Consider the following 19,051-nt stretch of genomic DNA (forward strand, 5'->3'; position numbering starts at 1 on the left):
AGTAACAGGAAATTACTTGGTGCCTCCTTAATTTCTTCTTTTAACGTCATAACTAAAAGGACTTTGGAATGTCCTCACCTCCCTCCCAAATCACAATCTTTCTGCTGGCTCCTGATTGATAAAAGTGCAAAACATGTATAAAACATTACAAAGCAGGATAGAAAACCTTTATCACTCCAAATTGTTCCTGCAGCATATAAACCATAATTCAAGCACTTGCTTTCAAATGCTGAACTGATGTGTACTGCTAACTCAGTATTTATATCCAGCCACTTCTTACTGAAATACCTGTTTTCCTTCAAAGCTGTTCTGAAGTGGGTTAGATACAGTACAGAAAGATCCACAACCCCATCCAGCCTGAAGCCCAGCAAAAGAGTAACACACACACAGCTCCAACCACAACAGTCCTGAACTGCGTAATTTGGTTCTTTAAATGTATTATATTCTATAATATGTAACTTGGAGCAAAAAACCATCTTTTTTTAAAAAAGTCTACCAGAAAGACCAGATGGACAGGCAAGCTGGACAATGATTGTACACAAAACACACTGTATAGAACCAAAAGGAGATGGCAGAGATCTGTAAGGCTTTCTACATTTTTATTCTTCTCCTGGTCCAGCACATCTTTTGCTCTCACTCAGCTTCAAGGTCATGTCAGAACAGTCACAAATTCATCTTCACTATGTGCAAAATTCAGAAATATTTACACAGATAAAACTGTAAAAGTAAAACCAAAACTAACAGCCAGGGTCACGGGTTAAAGTATTTCTTCAGAACCCAAGAGACAACAGTTTGGGTGTATTTGAAAACATATTCCAACCTTTTAAACCAAGGTACAGTTAGTTTCCACTGATAAAAAGGTTTATTTGTTGAGGAAAACTAAGAGGATCTTTCTTGTCAACATCAACTTTTTCCTTTCCACTACAGTCCCATTTGCTGACAAGACTTGTTCGCACAGTGAGTGACTTTCTGTATCTCCTCTCCCTCTCCCCCATGGTCACTCACTCTGTTACAGCAAAAAACCACCTTGACTCTCACCCTGTCTTTGACAGCAACCTGACATGGATGTGAGTTACAATAACTCTGGTGTCAAATACACCAGGCTGAGTCACTAGGTAACAGCAGTGACAGCAGACTCCAGTAAAAGGAGACATCTTCTCCATGACTTTGAAAAGCCACTGAATAACCCCTTCCAAGCAACTTCCCCTGCATAATGAAGATCAAGGTTAACTGCTTTGTCTACAACTGAAAATGCACAGGAACTGTATTTGTCAAAAGTCCTTCGGATGGAAAAAGAACAGGAAGACATTTCTTAAATCATCAATTCCACAGAAGCTGGATTTATGCATCTGGATTGAAATGTTTTGTTTTGCAGGTACAGCATGTTTTTTTTTCTGGAGAATTTCTACCCAGACATCACAGTGCTGACCCTGGAGAAGCAACGGGAGAAGCCAGTCCAATCCCAAGCCATGGCTGGGGTTAGGGATCCTCAGGTGGTTGGTTGGATGGAGGATGACAGCAGGCTCAGGGAAGTTCTTAAAAAGTGATCCATGTTCAAACCAGTGTTCACAGCTGATCCTGTGTCTGCTTTGGTGACGGAGCTGTTGTCACAACCACAGTAGACACTGCTTTAGTAGAGCCAGAGACTGTTCCTTGCTGGAGATGGGAGGCTGGAACTGTTTGAATTCGCACCTGCATGAAACAGAAGGAAAAAACTCCTGTGAAGAACAACCTGGTGACAGAGTGACTGAACCTGCATTGCATTCTGGTGAAGTACTTGCTTCTGCTGCCAACAAAAACTCAGTTGTTGGAACAACACCAAGCACCACAAACACTGCCAGAACAGAATCTGTTGGAATAAGATTATTCCATCCACTGCCCACGTGAGATGGTGACAGGAGATTTCCAGATTAGGAAGGATGGCCTGAAAACTAGTTTGAATAAAAACCTGTTTGTCAGCTGCTTTTACACATGTTAAGAAGGACCTGGATCCATTGATACCTCCCTTCTACTGACTCTTTATATCAGCTGTCAATGCAGATTAATTATTTGGAATTACAGAACACTAGGTTTCCAGTGTTCATCCAGAAAGATGGATATGCAAAGCAGTTACGTGATTTCTTCAAGAAAAAGTGACCCACAAAAGCCAAAGTACAAAGCACTACAAAGACTGCTGAGTATATATAAAAATTCTGACAGAAGCTTTGGTTTTACATTCATTATACTGGCAGTGCTTCAAAAACATTTAAAAACTTTATTTGGATGGAGAGAAGGTAAAGGTGATGATGGATTCCATGTGCTTAAGGCAGACACTACAACCAAGCTGTGTGCTTGCTCTTTTTCCGCAACCCATGTATCCAGTTTAAAGTCCTCATGGAGATATTAAGTCATAAAAAAGCAAAGAGAATGATCATTCTCGGTGCCCTTACCTGTGTGGCTTGGCCTTGCTGCTGCAGCTGCTGTAGTTGCTGTGCAGTCAGAAAACTCACAGGCTTGTTCCCAGCAATCAGTTTAGTCCCCGCTGGCATTGTAGTCAGGATGATATTTCTGCCTAATCCACTGATGCTACAGGAAAAATAATTGTTGAAAGGTTAATAAACAGAACAGCAGGCTCGATCTTTCCAACTCCAAACCATTCTTCAATTGGTAGTAGATTACAGTTCTACATATGTACTCAGTGTTTTAAGTAGAGGGTTTCTTTCCCTCCATAAAACTGGCAAATACACTAGCGACAAGTTTATGTCAGTATTTATAACAGATAGAAAATAAATTTAGCACACAAATCACACCCATAAACTCTGGACCACGGACATCATTGGCCTAGCCTCATCAGACCTGAACACTTGTCAATGCAGAAAACAGCTGAGCACTTGAAATATTAACTAAGGAAGACACTATCAGAATTTATGGAAGAATAAACAAAAAGCCTTCAATATCTGAATGCCAGAGGAATTCTCACTAAGGCATTTAACTTCTCCTGAATGGAGAGATGGCTTCAGATTACAGATTATTTTTCAGTGTGTTAGTTCTTGCTCAAACACACAGAACTAATTGAACAGCTGTTTTCAAGGCACAGAATGTGTTCTCTTCGGTGTATTTGCTGGAAGCTGCATCTCAAAATATATAACTAAAAATTACAATCTCATTGCAGACACCATATCCACTCAGTTTCTTACAGCTGATGGACCTGTTAACAGACTGCAATCCTATTCCAGCCTCTGCTTCCTTGCTCCCCAGGAACCCACTGAACACAGACCTTTCTCAGGTGATTTCCAAAGCAGAACTACGAGATGCAAAGCACTCACTTGGCGCCAAGGTTGCCCTTGATGATGGGGGCAGTGACCACACTCTTGCCCTTCACTGGCTGGCTGATCACTGACAGGGGCACTGTGATCCGTGCTGGAAGTTTGCCCTGGGGAACGGGAAGAACGTGTGAGGAGCCATGGGGAGCTCAGCAGAGAAACTCCCCAACAACATCGCCTGCTTTGTGGGAGTCCTTTGAGCAGAATCCAGCAGCAGCTTTGCTGATGACATCTGTGCTCCAGTTCAGGCTCCTTAAAACTCACCTCCCTCTTATTCACTACACAGCTGCCTCTGAACCCTGAAAATCTGCATCATCTTTGCATCACAGGATCCATGATTTTTATCCTTAGGAAACTACCATAGTGTCATTTAGCTTATATAACCACAATACAGTTTATGGTGCCTTCAGATGTGGGCATTAAAACAGCACTGAAGGGGGAAATCAGTAATAATGTAACAAGCACTTCTAGTTCTCAATGTTCTATGACAGCATTCCAACGGAAATTACTGCCAAGGTGTAGGGCAAGACACAGAGCTGCATGAGGCAGAACTTCAGATATGCAAAGTTTATTTCATTCACTTGCAAGAGGAGATAAGCGAAGTATCTGACTTTTTGGAGGCATTTAGCTGCAATTTGAACACCATGAAATGAGTTGCAGACCCATACCCAGAATACAAGTTGTGGCTGCGCCATCCCTGGAAGCATTCAAGGCCAGGTTGGATGAGGCCTGGAGCAACCTGATCTAGTGGAAGGTGTCCCTGCCCACAGCAGGGGGTGGGACTGAATGAGCTTTAATGTCCACCACAACCTAAATTCTTGTATGACTCTGCCATATTAATGTGAGTCTCTGTAGATGCAAAGAGCAGTTTTCAGCCATAAAACATCAGTGTATTTTGGCACCCCCCTTCTTTACCCACCCCCAGCGAGAGCTCAGCATTACTCACTGCCTGGGACGTAGATACCACTGTGGTGCTGACGGGCACCTGCCGCACAGCCGTGGCTCCTGTGCCAATGGTTATGGGGGTCCCTGCAGCTCCTGAGGCCACAGCAACTGCTTTGGACACTGTGGCACTCACGGTGGGTAAGGAGGTGTGGCCTGTGCCAGCAACGCTCACTGCCGAGGATGACGGCACCTGCTTAGCATGAGTGGCTACAGTGATGGTCTGCCCGGCTTTGGGGGGTATCACCCCCAGCCCCTGCACAATTCTGATCGTGGCAGCTGGCTTGGCCTCCGTGGATGCCACTGTGGTTATGGCTTTGCTCTTCTGATCTGCCACAGTCACACCCAGAGCAGGCATCAAGCGGAAAGCAGAGCTTGTCGGCTCTGCAGTCTTTAAGTCAGGAGTCACTTTAACCACGGTGCCTCCAGCTGGGCTAGAAGAGGCAGGAGATGCCGTGCTTGTCTTGGCTGGAGACTCAGCAGTCTGGACAGGGTTGGATGTCACGTGCAAAGTTGCCGAGATGCCTTTCCCACCAGCACTGCTTCCTGCAGCAGCTGTGAAAAGGTCCTGAGTCAGTTTTACAGTAGTGACTTGAGACTTGGCCAGGGTGGCCATCATGTCTGGAGTGATGCGCAGCACTGTCTGTCCCTTCGCGTCCGTAGTTATGGAGGACGGGGGCAGGCGCAACACGTCCTTCCCTTGGATCCGAAAATTGGTCGCTGTGAGTGGGATGCTACTTCCAGCCTGGGTCTTCACGCCAAGTTGTCCTGTAATAGCCACCTGGGAGAGATCAGAGAAATGGTTCCGTCAAACTAGGACAAGGTCTAAGGCGCGCTCAAAGCAGAACTTCCCAAAAGGATGATGTTTGCTCCCACTAGAATTCACATGGAGTAAGACTAGCACTCAGTACATTACTGAAAATGGTTCTGGATGTGTATCAGATGGCATTCCCAAACCCATCCGAAGTAGGAAATACTTGTGGGACTGGTTTCTTTTCCAAAAAAAAATGAAGGAGAGATGACTAAAGAACCTGCACAAGACACATCTTTCACCTGTATGTAAAAACAGGGCTCAAACACACAAAATCAGCACTGCGTCAATCTGCACAGGCCATCAACTGCCACAGCGTTACAGCTCCCAAATGTTCACATCTGCACAAGAGGAAACAATCACATCACGGAGCCCAATTCCTTGTCTCTCCCTCCCTCTCACCTGCTTGATGATGTTCTGGCCAGCCACATTCTGAATGACTGTCGTGGAGGAGGTGCTAGCAGCAGAACTGCCTGGAGAGCTGGTCACTGGCTTCACAGCAGGGCTGGGCACTGCAGGCAGCCCTGTAACAGTGATACCTGCCTGGCTGGCCATGGAGCTTCCTGCTCTTGGCACCTGCACAGGGCTACTTTGAGGTTTTACAGGCAGAGTCATCACAGCCTAGGGAAGAGAGGAGAAAGACTATGAGCACACTACCACAGTAGGAACCGTCTAGTGATTCTTCTCTGTATTGTGCCTTAGCTTGCGAGTTCACAGGAGTTCACAAGAATTCCCTTACAAGGATTCCAACTGCTTGGAATTGTAATGAGGTGGGTGTCAGTCTCTTCTGCCAGATAACAAATGACAGGACAAGAGGAATTGGCCTCAAGTTGCATGAGGGAGCTCAATTTGGATATTAGGATTTTTTTTTTTCTTTTTTTTTTTTCTTTTCACAGAAGGGGTTGTAAGGCATTGGAACAGACTGCCTAGGGCAGTGGTGGAGTCACCGTTCCTGGAAGTGTTAAAAAAATTGTGTAGATGATGCACCTGAGGATATGGTTTAGTAGTGAACATGGTGGTGTTGCTGTGTTCATGGCTGGACTTGATGATCTTGACAGTCTTTTCCACGCTTAAAGATTCTGTGATTTTAAGTTCTATGGACTTTTTAATGTAATGCTTAATTTAATGATGCCAGGTAAATAACTGAACAGAGCACTGAACAGTATTGCATACGTAAAACTGTTTCTGTGCTCTTGTCTGCAGTAAGTGCATGCTCCAAATGAACACAGAATGCCTGTGCATCACACCAAAACACCACAAGTCAGATCAAATGTCAGAGCTACTCTACCCTTCCAACTCACCTGAGGGAGCACTTTGGTTTGTGTGGCTGTAGCTGGAACACGGATTTGAGGCACTGATGTGGGCTGCTGCTGCTGCTGCTGCTGCTGCTGCTGCTGTGTGACCACTGGAGCTTGCTGGGACATGGCTGGGAGGCTGGATTGGGCAGTGACCACACGGACCTGTGGCAGGCCTGAGGAGCTGCTGTGACTGATCACACGTGGGGTGGGCGCTGGCCCCAGCTGTGCCTGTGAGCTCTGAGCTGGGGACAGCAATGTCCCCAGCTGGGGCATGGTGGGGGAAGACACCAGGAGAACACTACAGAAAAGACAGAGCCAGTAGGTCAGCAAAGATGCAGGAAATTCACACAATCACAGAATCACTGAGGTTGGAAAAGACCTCCGAGATCATCGTGTCCAACCTGTGACTGATCCCCACCTTGTCACCCAGCCCAGAACAGAGAGCCATGTCCACTTGTTCCTTGGACACCTCCAGGGATGGGGACTCCACTACCTCCCTTGGGCAACCTTTTAATGTCTAATCCTGCTTTCTGTGAAGAAATTCCTCCTGATGCCCAACTTGAACCTCTCCTGGAACAGCTTGAGACTATGTCCTGTTGCTGTTTCCTGGCTGAAGAGTCCAACTCTCACCAACCTCCAAGCTCCTTTCAAGGAGTTGTAGAGTGATAAAGTCACCCCTGAGCCTCCTCTTCTCCAGGCTAAATAACCCTAGCTCCCTCATTACTGAGTTATACAAATTACTGAAAAACAGCCAGCAGCATTCCCAAGTGACGTAGGGGACAGAAGCAGTACCTCTGGCTGGGTTTTGCAGGCTCTGACCCAGCACCAGATACACTCTTGCTGACCGCAGACACTGGTGGAGGTGAGATGGGTGTTGCTGGCAATGCAGGTGCAGTTGGTGTCACAGGAGTCACAGGTGTTGGTGGCATGCTGGAGTCACTGAGGCTCAGCTGACTAGGCTCTGCTGTGCTGGTGGGGAGGGCTTTCACAGCACCCTCCTTGCTACTTGACTTCTACAAAGAAACCAGATCCAGCATCACAAAATCTGGGGTTCATTGCTGCACCCTACAGTAGACTGAGCACTTCAACCTGAGTTCTGTATGGTGGTGAATGACACCTTGCTGCTAAATCCTGAAATCAAACATGACTGACTGCCTTTCCCCAGCTGCAGCCATGGATGAATTAGTGTGTTTGGCTGCTCCTGCTCTCAGGGAAAAGTGCACCTCAGTTGTGACAAACATTCAGAACACGCAGATTTTCACCTTGGTTAATGTGCCAACAGACAAGTACTTCAGACATATTTAATATCAGACATTCATACCCTGATGGCTTCAGCACAGCAAGAGGAAGAACAGATGTGTTGCACACACACTGCTACAAAATAACCCCAAGACTAGATCTGAAAGATCATCCTTTTGACAGGGAGCACAAACGAGAGGATAGCAGTGGAAGCTGGGTGGAGGTAAAGTTCCCTCTCTCCCTCTTCATTTTGCACACTGACATTCATCTACATCATGAATTGCTAACTCAGATGTGGTAATTTTCATCACCTGCTATGGATGTAGAATTTATGGATTAAATTAAGACTAATCTTCTCAATCCCAAAAGCAGCAGTTCAACCCTGAGCAAAGAAATCTACCATTTTAGCTGGAGGTTTTGGCTTCTGAAGAGCTTTCTTGGCCTTTGCTGCAGCAGCCTGAGCATGATGGATCCGTTCTGCAAGAACAAATTGATGGTTAGAGCACCTGAAACACAAGCAAACTGATTTAAGTAAGAGGCTAAGGAAGAGCCGCAGATTCTTCTTCAGACAAGAAGTTAAACACACAGAGTCATGTGCAAAGAAAAACATTTTTGTAAATTAGCCGAAAAGGCTGAAAATAAGACACATAAGCACCATACATCTGCAGTTCTTGCACGTGGGATGGTATTTTTCAAACAAATGCTTCAAAGTGACACACTGCTCTCTAAGAGTGGGTTTAAGTGCTGAAAGACTAACATGAGCAAACTGACTAGAAAAAAAAGCTAGACCGACAAATTAATGTTCATTATCCATCTTTATAAACATTTTTAATTCTTCAGGTATCACCAACCAGTGCTTACCAAACTCTTCCTCGCTCCTGTCCCGGTGCAGGTAGATCCACAACTTCCGCCCAATATCGTATTTCACACAGGGATCTTTCTCATAATGCAGTCGATCCAGAGCACCACTAACAACAGTGTTAACCTGAAGTTCAGAATTCACAGATTACAAGATATCCCTAGCTGGACTAGCCAGAAAAGTGATCCTATTTGGTATAAAACCTGAGTAAGCTGCGAGCAATCTCCATCTGAGTGAGGACTGAAGGCAGATGTTGCAGCACTGGATGGTGTTTGCCACCTTGGGTTAAATGAAGCTTCCACCAAAGCTCTGAAAATTGGCTGTTCCTCAATCTAAAATGTGAGCAGCTCTATGACAGTGTTAACTCTGTGGCTCTCCTAGCTGGTGTTTCATCATTCAAAGTTGGTGCAGTTTTGCAGCAGCTCAGCATAGTAGTACACAGCTCCCTTTTGCTCATCACATCAGCATAAAAACTATTGGGCTTTTGCCACTGAATGCTGCCTGGGTCCATGCAGTGTATTTTTATGAGAATCTGAGGCCAGACATGACATCTGACTTACCTGAGCACTTGTGACATCTGGAGCTAGGAACTGGGAATCTTTGAGCAGCTCACAGATTTCAGCTCGAGTTCCCTCTCCATTTGGAAGTCGAGCAGCAGCATCACGAACTGAAACACAAAACCAGAGCTTAAACTTCCAGCTGTAACTGGGCAGCGGTACTCAGGTACTCCTTACCATATTCCAGATACATTTTGGGACTGCTCTATTACCCTTGCTCTCACAGTTTCTACTTACTAAAATCTAGCCCCTAAAATCCCTCAAAAATATGAAGAGAGATTATAAAGGATGATTTTAAAGTACATCAACTGTGCCAACTTTGTGCCAATAGTGACGAGCTTGGGGAACAGCATTCATTCCCAATGCAGATTCCTAAAGTTCTTGTTTGAGGGGTCAAAAAAATGTTTTTCTTCTTTAAAAAAGCTTTTTTGGCCATGACCTTACCAAGGGACAAAATGGTGACATATGCTGGTCTGTCTGAGCGCAGGAGAGAATGTTCCCGGGCTTTGTTTAAGGAGGTTTCCTTGTCAAACACCCCCTTCACAGGACCAACAACTGACTCAAAGCCATGCATTCGGAAGGTGAAGGCTTTGTGGGGCTGGCTGTAACGGTAACGCTCCTGGAGGTGGACACAAGAGCACTGATATTACCAGGAAACATACAGCAAAGCCTTATGTTATATTACAAGGTAAGTTGTTATCATTCTCTAGAGAAAGCATTTTTAAACTAAAGGCTCAAATATAAACTTATTTTGGATCAAGAAAATCACAAACTACTTCATGCAAAACACAATGCTCCACCTAAGCAAGGTGTGCAGGTGCAACGCATTCACTGTCAAGCAGCTGCACAGACTAGAGAGGTGCCAGGAATACAAGAGATACACCTTCGGTCCTCTTCCCCTTCCTCCGTTTATCTGGCTAAAGAGAGATTTCCAAAATTCAGCTTATAAATTCTGCTCTGCAGACAGCACATGGAGAGAAGGGAGAAGAATCCCCATCATGTGTTTTCTCTCTAATTCCCACTTGCATCTACTACAGACAAGATAACTAAGTGGACAGGTGCACTTATTGACACTTATTTTTTGCTTGCACACATACATTCCCAAAAAATAAAGAGACAAGTCATCCTCCGATGGTGGGGGATGGCAAAGGAGACAGCGGGGTTGGCACAACCGACACTATCAATTTCGTTAATTTTATCCAATTACTTTTTACCAAATTAATTTTACCCACTGGAAATACTGATGGTTTTGAAACAAGCAGCTAGGCTATGTCATTAGCAAGTTTTACGCAAGGCCAAGATACTGACTTCAAGGCAGAAGCAACATACCAATTCTTCACATTAACTACATTTGTATAGAGTATAACACCACCATCCCTCACAAATTCTCATGGTTTAGTGGCCAACTGTTTCAGCAAGTGCCTTTAAAATGAAGATTCTCTTACCTGCTCTTGAAACACCCGTTTCTCCTCTCCAGTGCTAGGCCGGACTACATAGTCAGTCCTTCTGAAACAAAGGGCACCATCAGTTCTGAGCACAAGCCCACAACAGTCCCAAAGGATGAATCCCCTCATCCTTCTGCAAATTCTTCTGAACAAATTCTGACAGCATTTATGGTAACAAAAGAAAGCCCTGCAGAGATCTTAAAATATGCTGTGTGCACTACCTGAAGACAAGTAAGGACTATAAATAATCTCATTATCAGAACCTAAGCTAGATTGCAGTTTTGCTCTGATAATATATGTGAACTTGGATAAAATCAGCTGACTTTTTAAAGTTCAGTTCCTGCATTTATAAAATCAAACTATCAATTTTTCTCCTGCCCCACAATGTGAAATTGTTTTTAAGATCCAGAGGCACAAGGCCCAAATCTCACAGCTTCAGCAGCAGTACAGAGGCTTTCACGCAGTGTTACACACTTACACTCTGGGCAGTGGCATGGCATCCGAGCTGTCTTCATTTTCCTATTGAAAAAGAGAGAAATTTCAGTGTTGGGTAGAACACAGTCAGGTTTCGTGTTTCTAGAAGGTGATTTTTGTCTGACTCACTTTGAAAAAAGTCTGGTCTTTGGTCTCCAACCAGAGATGAAACAGTGCTGCCAGTTCCTTCTCATGATCTTGGTAACTACCTAGTAAGAAATCATGAAAAGGTAAAAATAGGAGTTTTTTAATTGTTAAGAAGCCAGGTGCTTGTAATTCCCAGTCATCTCCTGTTCCCTTCCCTCCTCAATGCATTACCAGTCGTAGATGTTCAAACTGCAATATTTGAACATCTCCAGGCTTAGAAAATGTTAAATCCCAGTGATTCCCCTGTGCTGGTACAAAGGATGGTGCTTCAACTCCTACCACAAAAGGCAAGCTGCTGTTTGGGACACATTCACCTGTTCCCACCCGCCAAAGTGATCCCAGTTACTGAATCCATGAGCAGAAACACTTGCCTACATAACCTCCACCAAAAACTGTGAAAGGGATCACAGGAAAAGCTTACTGACTCCAAATCTCTGCCAGTTTAAGCCTGCAAATATGATCACTAGAATCACCATAATTAAGAATGAAAAATTCTGTGCAGTAAATTAAAGGAATGAACATAAACACAAAGCATCTGTAATTCAATCAGTTCAATAATGAGCCTAAGCACATTGATCATCCATTTGCTCTTTGGTTCCCGCTTTTAAAAATGAGAATAGTATCAGTTTGCTCTACAGAGAAGCTTGATTTCTTTGCAATGGAAATAATCACTAATTATTCTGAATCATGAGAGGTATGCTCTATAGAAGGAAAAATATGAGGTGTTCAGACAAATTTGAATGCTGACAAACATGGTTGAGTCAGCAACAAAAAGAAATACAGCCCAGTGCCTTTGTTCATTTATGCTCTGTCTGCTGCTTATACTGACGTCCTGTGAACACCTCAAATCCAAACCACGTATTAGCTCAGCTAAAAAAAACAAAATGCCTAACCATGGAATTAAGAGCTCTGTTTCTGTTTCTCTCCAGGCTTCAGCAAGAAGAAAAGTAAAGTCCTGGAGGAAACAACAAACCTTTAGTACACATCATAGAAGAATACAAGGTACTCACCAAGCAATTTCCATTGCTGAGTTTTTTCCTTGAATTCAGCAAAAGGTGAGAAGCTGGAAGGAGCATCTACAATGACATATGTGCACGTCAGGGACATTATACAATTGTCCAACCTCAAAATCCTACTGAGGTAAGGCAAACTGTCAAGTTAAAGACTCACAGTGACAGATAGAGCATTTTAAATGATTATGTAAATGCATCTCTAAATTTATCCCTGCCCAAAGGGAAGGTGAGCATTCCAGAGTATAAGGGCAAGCACAAGGAAAGAACAGAACAGGATAATGAGCCTTCCAACAACAGGCTGTCAGTTGAGAGCCTGTTCCTGCTGTTCATCATGTTCAGACCAGTTATTTAGTGCACTGGGATGAGAAAATTGCCTGTTGACAACTTAATCTTCAGGATGAAGAGGAAAAAGAAATATGAGGCCCCAGGGACTGTTTTTGTACAGTGAAAATTCATGGGCTCATGCGAAGACAACTTGGGATTTACAGTATTCACCAGCATTATGGACAATATGCTGCAAGGCCACCACAATCTACTCTGTCTCTGCCTTTAGAACTTCCCACTAAGCAAATCAGAACCACAGAATAATTCAGTTTGAAAGGAATGGCTGGAACTCAGCCGGCCCAAGCCCAAGGTGGGCCAACCTCATGTTTCAGTGGATTGCTCAGGGCATCATCTAGTTCATTCTTTATTATCTCCAAAGACAACTACAACTTCCCACTGTGGGGGAAAAGGCTAATTCCTTCCTGAAGCCACGACCTGAATATGAGAAATTCTCTGTCTAGAGGCAATTTCAGAGATATTTTCACATACTTGGGAATCACACTGGGTCTTATCTACTATCTTCAGGCAAAACAAGTTGACCACAACCAAGACATGTCAGCCAAACAGCCTATCATGGAAACGCTGCCAGCAATACAGGGATTTACTGTGGTGATGAATGAAAAGTTGATTCAAGCTATAATGCAAACCTTTAGACTAGAACAGTGTATTAGTATTTTTAACATCTCTTCTTACCTCTGCTGTCGCCTGCCAAATACTGCAAGGCAGGTAAAACCAATTCAGACCAATTAGGGGCAAAGGAGAACCAGTTATTTAGTGCACTAGCATGAGAAGATTGCCAATCGAGAACTTTATCTTCAAGCTGAAGAGGAAAAAGAATTATTTTATTAATGATCTCACACTTTAAACTATGACTGTCTTCACAGAACACAAACCATCTGAACATATCCTCCTACCAGGGGACAAAAAGGTTTTTATGTATGCGAAATAGTCACCTGATTTCTCAAGTAACCACAGACCAAAGAAGGGGAAAACACTTCCCCATCTCTGCCCTTAATATATAAAATATATTGAACTATGATCTATAGAATGAGTATGGAAAGAATCACAGATTCAACTGACTAAACTCCTGAAACATGTTAAAATGAGAATGTGGTAGCACTCCCAGAGGGTTTAACTTCTATAATATGTAATCTAAATCTTATTATAATTTACAGCAAAGTAAGTCTGGAGAAAAATCACTATTACAAAGCTATAAGCTCCTCTATTCTTTGATTTTCCTTCATGCAAAGATTCCTGGATAAGTGGGTGGTTCCTTACCACTGAGAGGGTAGCAGGTCCTTCCAGAAACAGTATCTCCAAAAGAAGGAAAAAGAAGCTGGATGATATTTCATTTATTTCAAGGCATGGTTTCATATCTTCAAGAGGTCTTCAAATGAAAGAGAACACAAGCAGAGTAAATTCCCTGAGTAAATATTCACCTCCATATACAAAGATGAATACCACACATTTCACACATCCCAAACTGCACCAAAACACAGCCTGCAACAGTCCCACAAAAGTGTGAGCTGAAACACATTGCTTTTTCCATCCATGCAAGGTGTTCAGGGCCCTCTGAAGCACTTACTCCTCTTTGACAGATGACAGAGGGAGGGGGGAAAAATCCTGAGACATTGATGGGAGTCCATCTGCATTGCCAAGAGAGTCAGCCAAATCTTCCACCTCAGATTTAATAATCTTCGGCTTCTTTTTTTTCCTATCTTCCTTGTCCTTCACCTTTTTCTTGAAGGTCGCGGGGTCAAATAAGGCTTTAGATATGATTAGAGTTAAAAAGAATAATTAGACATCTTCTTACCGTACCTTAATTGAGACTCATAAACAATTTAAGTATGTATCTAGAAATCTATGTTGTGTGCACTTGTTCACACCTCAATCATTCCATCTCCCCAGCTGCTGTCATAAACCTTTACTTTTCCCCTCAACAGAAAACCTCTAGTTTTTAAAGCAACATATATGAAATGAAAAAGGCAAAGGATCCACTGACTTGCTAAGGAACCCTTCCTGCCAGCATTCACTCGAGTCATGATGTCCTCAAGGGTCACATCTGTCGTGACTAGATCAGGGTGATCCTGTACAGGACAATGGGAGAGAAATTAAACTGAGAATGGACAAAGTGTTAAGACAGCACCAAGATGAAGAAGTACCCAAGTACTAAAATGCACCAAACTCAATCAGGATCATCTTATTAAATTATTTTCCACAACAAAAGCTGGGAAGTCTTCTAACCCTGACATCCAAAATTTTGTCGCCCCAAAACACATAACTAAAATTACAAAATCCTTTTATCCAGATAAACCTGGCCAGGAGTTGCATCCATACACTGACAACTGAACCCAGGTTACACTAAAGGGCTGCTGGGTGGGTGCACACAAAAAATAGCAATCATTTTCTCACTCAGAAGTACCATGATCTTTATGGCAAAGAGATAAAAACATCAAAGATAAAATGTGGTCCCATCCCCAAAGACTTTTTAACATCTTACAGGCTGACGTTTTCGTTTCTCATGGTGCTTCTTCAACATCATCTTTAAATCGCTTTCCCCAAGTTCTATCTTGTCTGCAATGAAAACAATTATTTGCAGAGTTTTCCACTGCTGTTACCTTCCACATTTCTTGGAATGCCATTTTCTATCCCTTTACACTTTCAGCAATCTCCAAGTTTCAGTAACTGATTGCTCCATATATGAATTTCTTTCATTTTTTCAATGCTTCAACATCAGTTATCAGATTTCACTGCTGATGCAAGCATGAAAGAGGAAAGAAGCTAGAACCAGCTTGTAGAGATTGTAGAATTGATTACAGTCACTTTAGGAGAGATTCTCAAGTATTTTGAACTGGACTATGCTAATGCTTCAACCACGAAAGGTAAAATGCTTCAACCACGAAAGGCAAAATACAAGAGAGGAATCAGTAGTATTACAGAAACTATTACTCTTGTGTTCAAATACTGGCCTTGCAAGAAGAAAAAGATTAAACTAGGAAAAGATCCAACTGTTGTTGGAGACTGCAAAAATGAAGCATTACAAGATTTCCCATAAAAAAACCAGATTTTAAAGGTAATTTCTTGCAGGGTCTCAAGGTAATTCTTCCCCCTCTATCCATACTGACCCCTTGTTTGGTTCTTACCTGCAGTTTTCATGTCCAAGGTTGACAACGTGGGGATCACTCTCAGGGGAACTGGTGGACTTGAACAGCGTGCTGGAGAACTTGGAGGCCACGAGATTAGATCTAAAACAGAGATAAATTTACTTCTGTGTGACCCATCACCAATCTGTGTAACTATTACCATGTGTTCATTAGATCACAGCCAGTGGAAGTAGAGCCTAGAATCCAATCTTTTATCAAAGGCTCTGTCCTCACATCAAAAATGTGTCTGTCTTCCATTCACACTTGGGAGTCTTTAGTTCAGCCCAGGGCATTACCTTCTTCATCCGAAGACAAGGTAGTATCTCCACACTCCTCTTTCACTTCCCTCAGGATCTTCAAGTAGCGCCGATGCGTCCGTCTGTCTCGTTCTTCTGAGTCATATGTCGGTGGGAACTGCTTTCTCCTTAGGGTCATGTCAGGGCCCCCTTTCCTGGCTAATTCCAGCAAGTGCTGAAAGGAGAGATTCATGTGACATTAGCTATGTCAGCTACAGTGCTGTAAGCCAGGTCAGATACTTTCAGCAAGGTTAGCATGCGGTGCCATCAGCACTTGAAATTTGTACAAGGGATACCTTAGGAAGCATTTTAAACCTAGCATTTTAGACCATCATTTAAAGGGGAAAAAAAAAACAAGGTGAAATTTCTGCACCTTTTTCTGCACACATAATACTATCTGTCAGTTTATGTAGACTGTTGAGAAGAACTTAAATCATTGGTGTGAGGTGTAGTTTCCACACAAATATATAACAATGACATAGAACACTGTCTCTTTTGGAAAAAAAAATTACCTCTCCTGGCTACAGAGGAACTAAGTTCCTACGCATTCCATATTGTTGCCCAATGAAGTTGTGGATGCCCTGGTGTTCAAGGCCAGGAGCAACCTGGTCTAGTGAAAGCTGTCCAATCATGGCAGGTGATTGGAATGAGATGAGCTTTAGGGTTTCTTCCAACCCAAACCATTCTGGGATTCTCTATTTCCCACAACACTGTAGGGCATTTTGTAAAGACAAACTTTCTTCTTCATCCCTACATACTGTATGTTTCAATGTCTAAGTGTAGTGAAAGATAAATAAGCAATAAACACATTTCAGTTGGCAACAATTTGCTCAAAGAAGTATCCATAGGGGAAGACTTTACCAGGGATTTGCAGGCATGAGAACCAGAAGTTTGGATCCAGATATTTTCTAACTGTAACTGTATTTAGCAACTGTACTTGTTTCAGAAATGGCAAACAAATGAAGACAGAATGACTTATAAACAAAATGGTATGTTGCAAAGGAGCAAATGCAGGAAGTGGGGACAAGGCGGACATGAAAAGAAGACGGTACACACAAGTGAGAGCTATGAGAGCTATACAACCTGAAATCTGCAAATATAACAATGGGTCTGTAGTTCTCTCTGGGCCACTGGAAAATCCAGAAGCATTACTCATTCAGTTCATTAAAGGAAAGGCCTCAGAGAACTGTGACTGCACCAAGACACTTTTGATAAAAACAAGTTATTCATCCCAGCGCACGCTCACATTGCGGGAAGCGAGGATCTGCTTAAGGAGCCTGTAGAAGTACTGCTGCTGGGCACTCAGGTAGCGCTTGTACTGTGACTTGTAACAGAGCTGCCGGTACTTCACCACCTCGGGATTGAAGTGTCCATCTGTAACAAAGACAAAACACGCAGCTGGGTTTTCAGCTGCTAGCTGAGAACTTGCCCCAAACCCGCAGGGAAGCTCATAAGGCTGACTGACCCCGAAAGAGTTTCTGGGCGATGTGCAGCGGGTTCCCAAACCGAAAGTTCTCCCCACTGAACAGTGCCAAGATGAGCTTGTTCTGATGTTCTCGGTTGTTCTCAGGGAAGTGAGGCAGGAATTTTTTTAGGTGCTCTTGCTGCTCATCTGTCAGGACCTCCTGCCATGTTGACAAGCTGACAACCTCAAAGAAGATCTCAGGCTAAAGAAAGCAAGAAACAACAGTAAAGAAAATGCAGCCACATCCTTGATCATTTTCTAGCCCTTGATGCTTTTTAAGTAAGAGCAGTCATGAGACAGTGTTTTATGAAACACAGGAAACAACAGAGCATAAAAAGGAAAGGTCAAGAAATTGATACTACTAGCAACAAGAAAATAAATTCAAAGCTTGTAACAATCTTCTTAAAGGTAATTTTAAGATAATAAGAACATAACAGAATTGATTTAAAAGATATTGTCCTGAAATGAATCAAAGAAGTGTCAATTCTTGACACTTCTTCCAAGGCAGTCAGAAACACCTCTCCTTTTCAGTTTGCTCTGTAAGCTCCCAAAAGAGAGTTAAACATGTAATTTACATAGAGGTTATATAAGGTGAAGTGTCTCAGCAGTACTCACATCCTCCAGGAGGTCCTCAGGCAGACTGACCCGGGTTGCGCCCAGCATGCAATCCTCCATGATCCGTGTGCAATTGCCCTCCAGCTCCAGGGAGTCTGTGAGCATGTGATCCAGGGAATCCATCCTCCACCCCTTCTGCTCCGGACAACGACAGCAAAACTCTCAACAAATAAAAATGCCAAACCCAGATACACCCATCCGGACGTGACGAGTGACGGAGGAGCCACCTTTGATGGGTGGTTGTTTAAATGGAAGCTGCGGAGTTGGCCTGCAATACCTGTATACATATATAGCAAAGTTATGTATATGTATATGTATATGTATATGCATATGTATATGTATATGTATATGTATATGTATATGTATATTTATGCACGTATATATGTATGTATATACACACACACACACACACATATATATATATAAAAAACCCATACATACATATACAGCACACATATGGAAGCATTAGCATTTACTCTTCAATTACAACACAGATCATGCCAATGGAGAAGTGCTTTTCCAGACAGGTAGACTGGGAAGTACAGCTGACCCATCTCACTTTCCTTCCCACCTGCAGAAACTGTTTTCAACACTGTTAAACACCAGGACAGACTACATCTAAATCCTGAAGGCGGTTTTAAGGTGCAGAACCGAAGGTCACAGGTCTAAAGTGGGGTTTGTCTTAGGCTGAACGTGTGATAGGGCCAGGAGCCCCGTCCCCTCCGGCGCGACACAGCCGAGCCGCTCTGAGCTGCGAAGAAACGCACGAAACACGCGAAATAAAGAAAAGGGCAATAAAAACCCGCTAAAAACGGGGTGGGACAGCGAAGAAAACAGAGAAAACAGGTTTATTTCATACCCCTCACGCGGCCCAGCCGAAGGCGGAAGGCGGCGGCGCTGCCGCGCCTGCGCGAATGCCCCGCCTCGCCGTACTCACTGCGCCTGCGCGCGGCGCCCAGTCACCGCGGCCCGCGATAGCGCAGTGGCCTGCGAGAGGACGAGGCTTTAAGTTCCCCTAAAAATACAGTAGTTGTGGAATGCTGAAGCCACGTATCAGTCGCAGATTTACAGGCCTTGACTGCAGTCCTGGGCAGTGTGTTACTCATTGAGATGCTGTGCTG

The 19,051-nt window shown here is 43.5% G+C and overlaps 1 protein-coding gene across 3 annotated transcripts; it reads right to left on the reverse strand.

Moving 5' to 3' along the window:
• Positions 1 to 750: 750 nt before the first annotated feature.
• On the reverse strand, positions 751 to 18,815 carry NFRKB (nuclear factor related to kappaB binding protein). 3 transcript variants are annotated; one of them, XM_066203398.1, is made up of 26 exons: positions 18,790 to 18,815; positions 17,931 to 18,207; positions 17,316 to 17,517; positions 17,097 to 17,224; positions 15,851 to 16,025; positions 15,555 to 15,656; positions 14,912 to 14,985; positions 14,414 to 14,498; positions 13,997 to 14,177; positions 13,690 to 13,798; positions 13,105 to 13,231; positions 12,085 to 12,150; positions 11,057 to 11,136; positions 10,932 to 10,972; positions 10,454 to 10,514; positions 9,453 to 9,627; positions 9,012 to 9,118; positions 8,454 to 8,577; positions 7,993 to 8,069; positions 7,146 to 7,366; positions 6,357 to 6,651; positions 5,458 to 5,676; positions 4,249 to 5,025; positions 3,306 to 3,412; positions 2,430 to 2,565; positions 751 to 1,692 (listed from the first exon to the last, which is right to left on the reverse strand). In XM_066203398.1, exons 2-26 carry the CDS (start codon positions 18,051 to 18,053, stop codon positions 1,567 to 1,569), a joined length of 3,918 nt encoding a protein of 1,305 aa, XP_066059495.1. In that variant the 5' UTR covers positions 18,054 to 18,207; positions 18,790 to 18,815; the 3' UTR covers positions 751 to 1,566. The 3 variants fall into 3 exon arrangements, with proteins under 3 accessions (XP_066059495.1, XP_066059494.1, XP_066059493.1); XM_066203397.1 differs by lacking the exon at positions 18,790 to 18,815 and adding an exon at positions 18,502 to 18,586; XM_066203396.1 differs by lacking the exon at positions 18,790 to 18,815 and having other exon boundaries at positions 10,454 to 10,511; positions 17,931 to 18,163.
• Between the last annotated feature and the right edge of the window lie 236 nt (positions 18,816 to 19,051).

This window comes from Chamaea fasciata, unplaced genomic scaffold, assembly GCF_029207755.1.
Source record: "Chamaea fasciata isolate MVZ Bird 193981 ecotype frontalis unplaced genomic scaffold, bChaFas1.0.hap1 SCAF_24, whole genome shotgun sequence".
Lineage (NCBI taxonomy): Eukaryota > Metazoa > Chordata > Aves > Passeriformes > Sylviidae > Chamaea > Chamaea fasciata.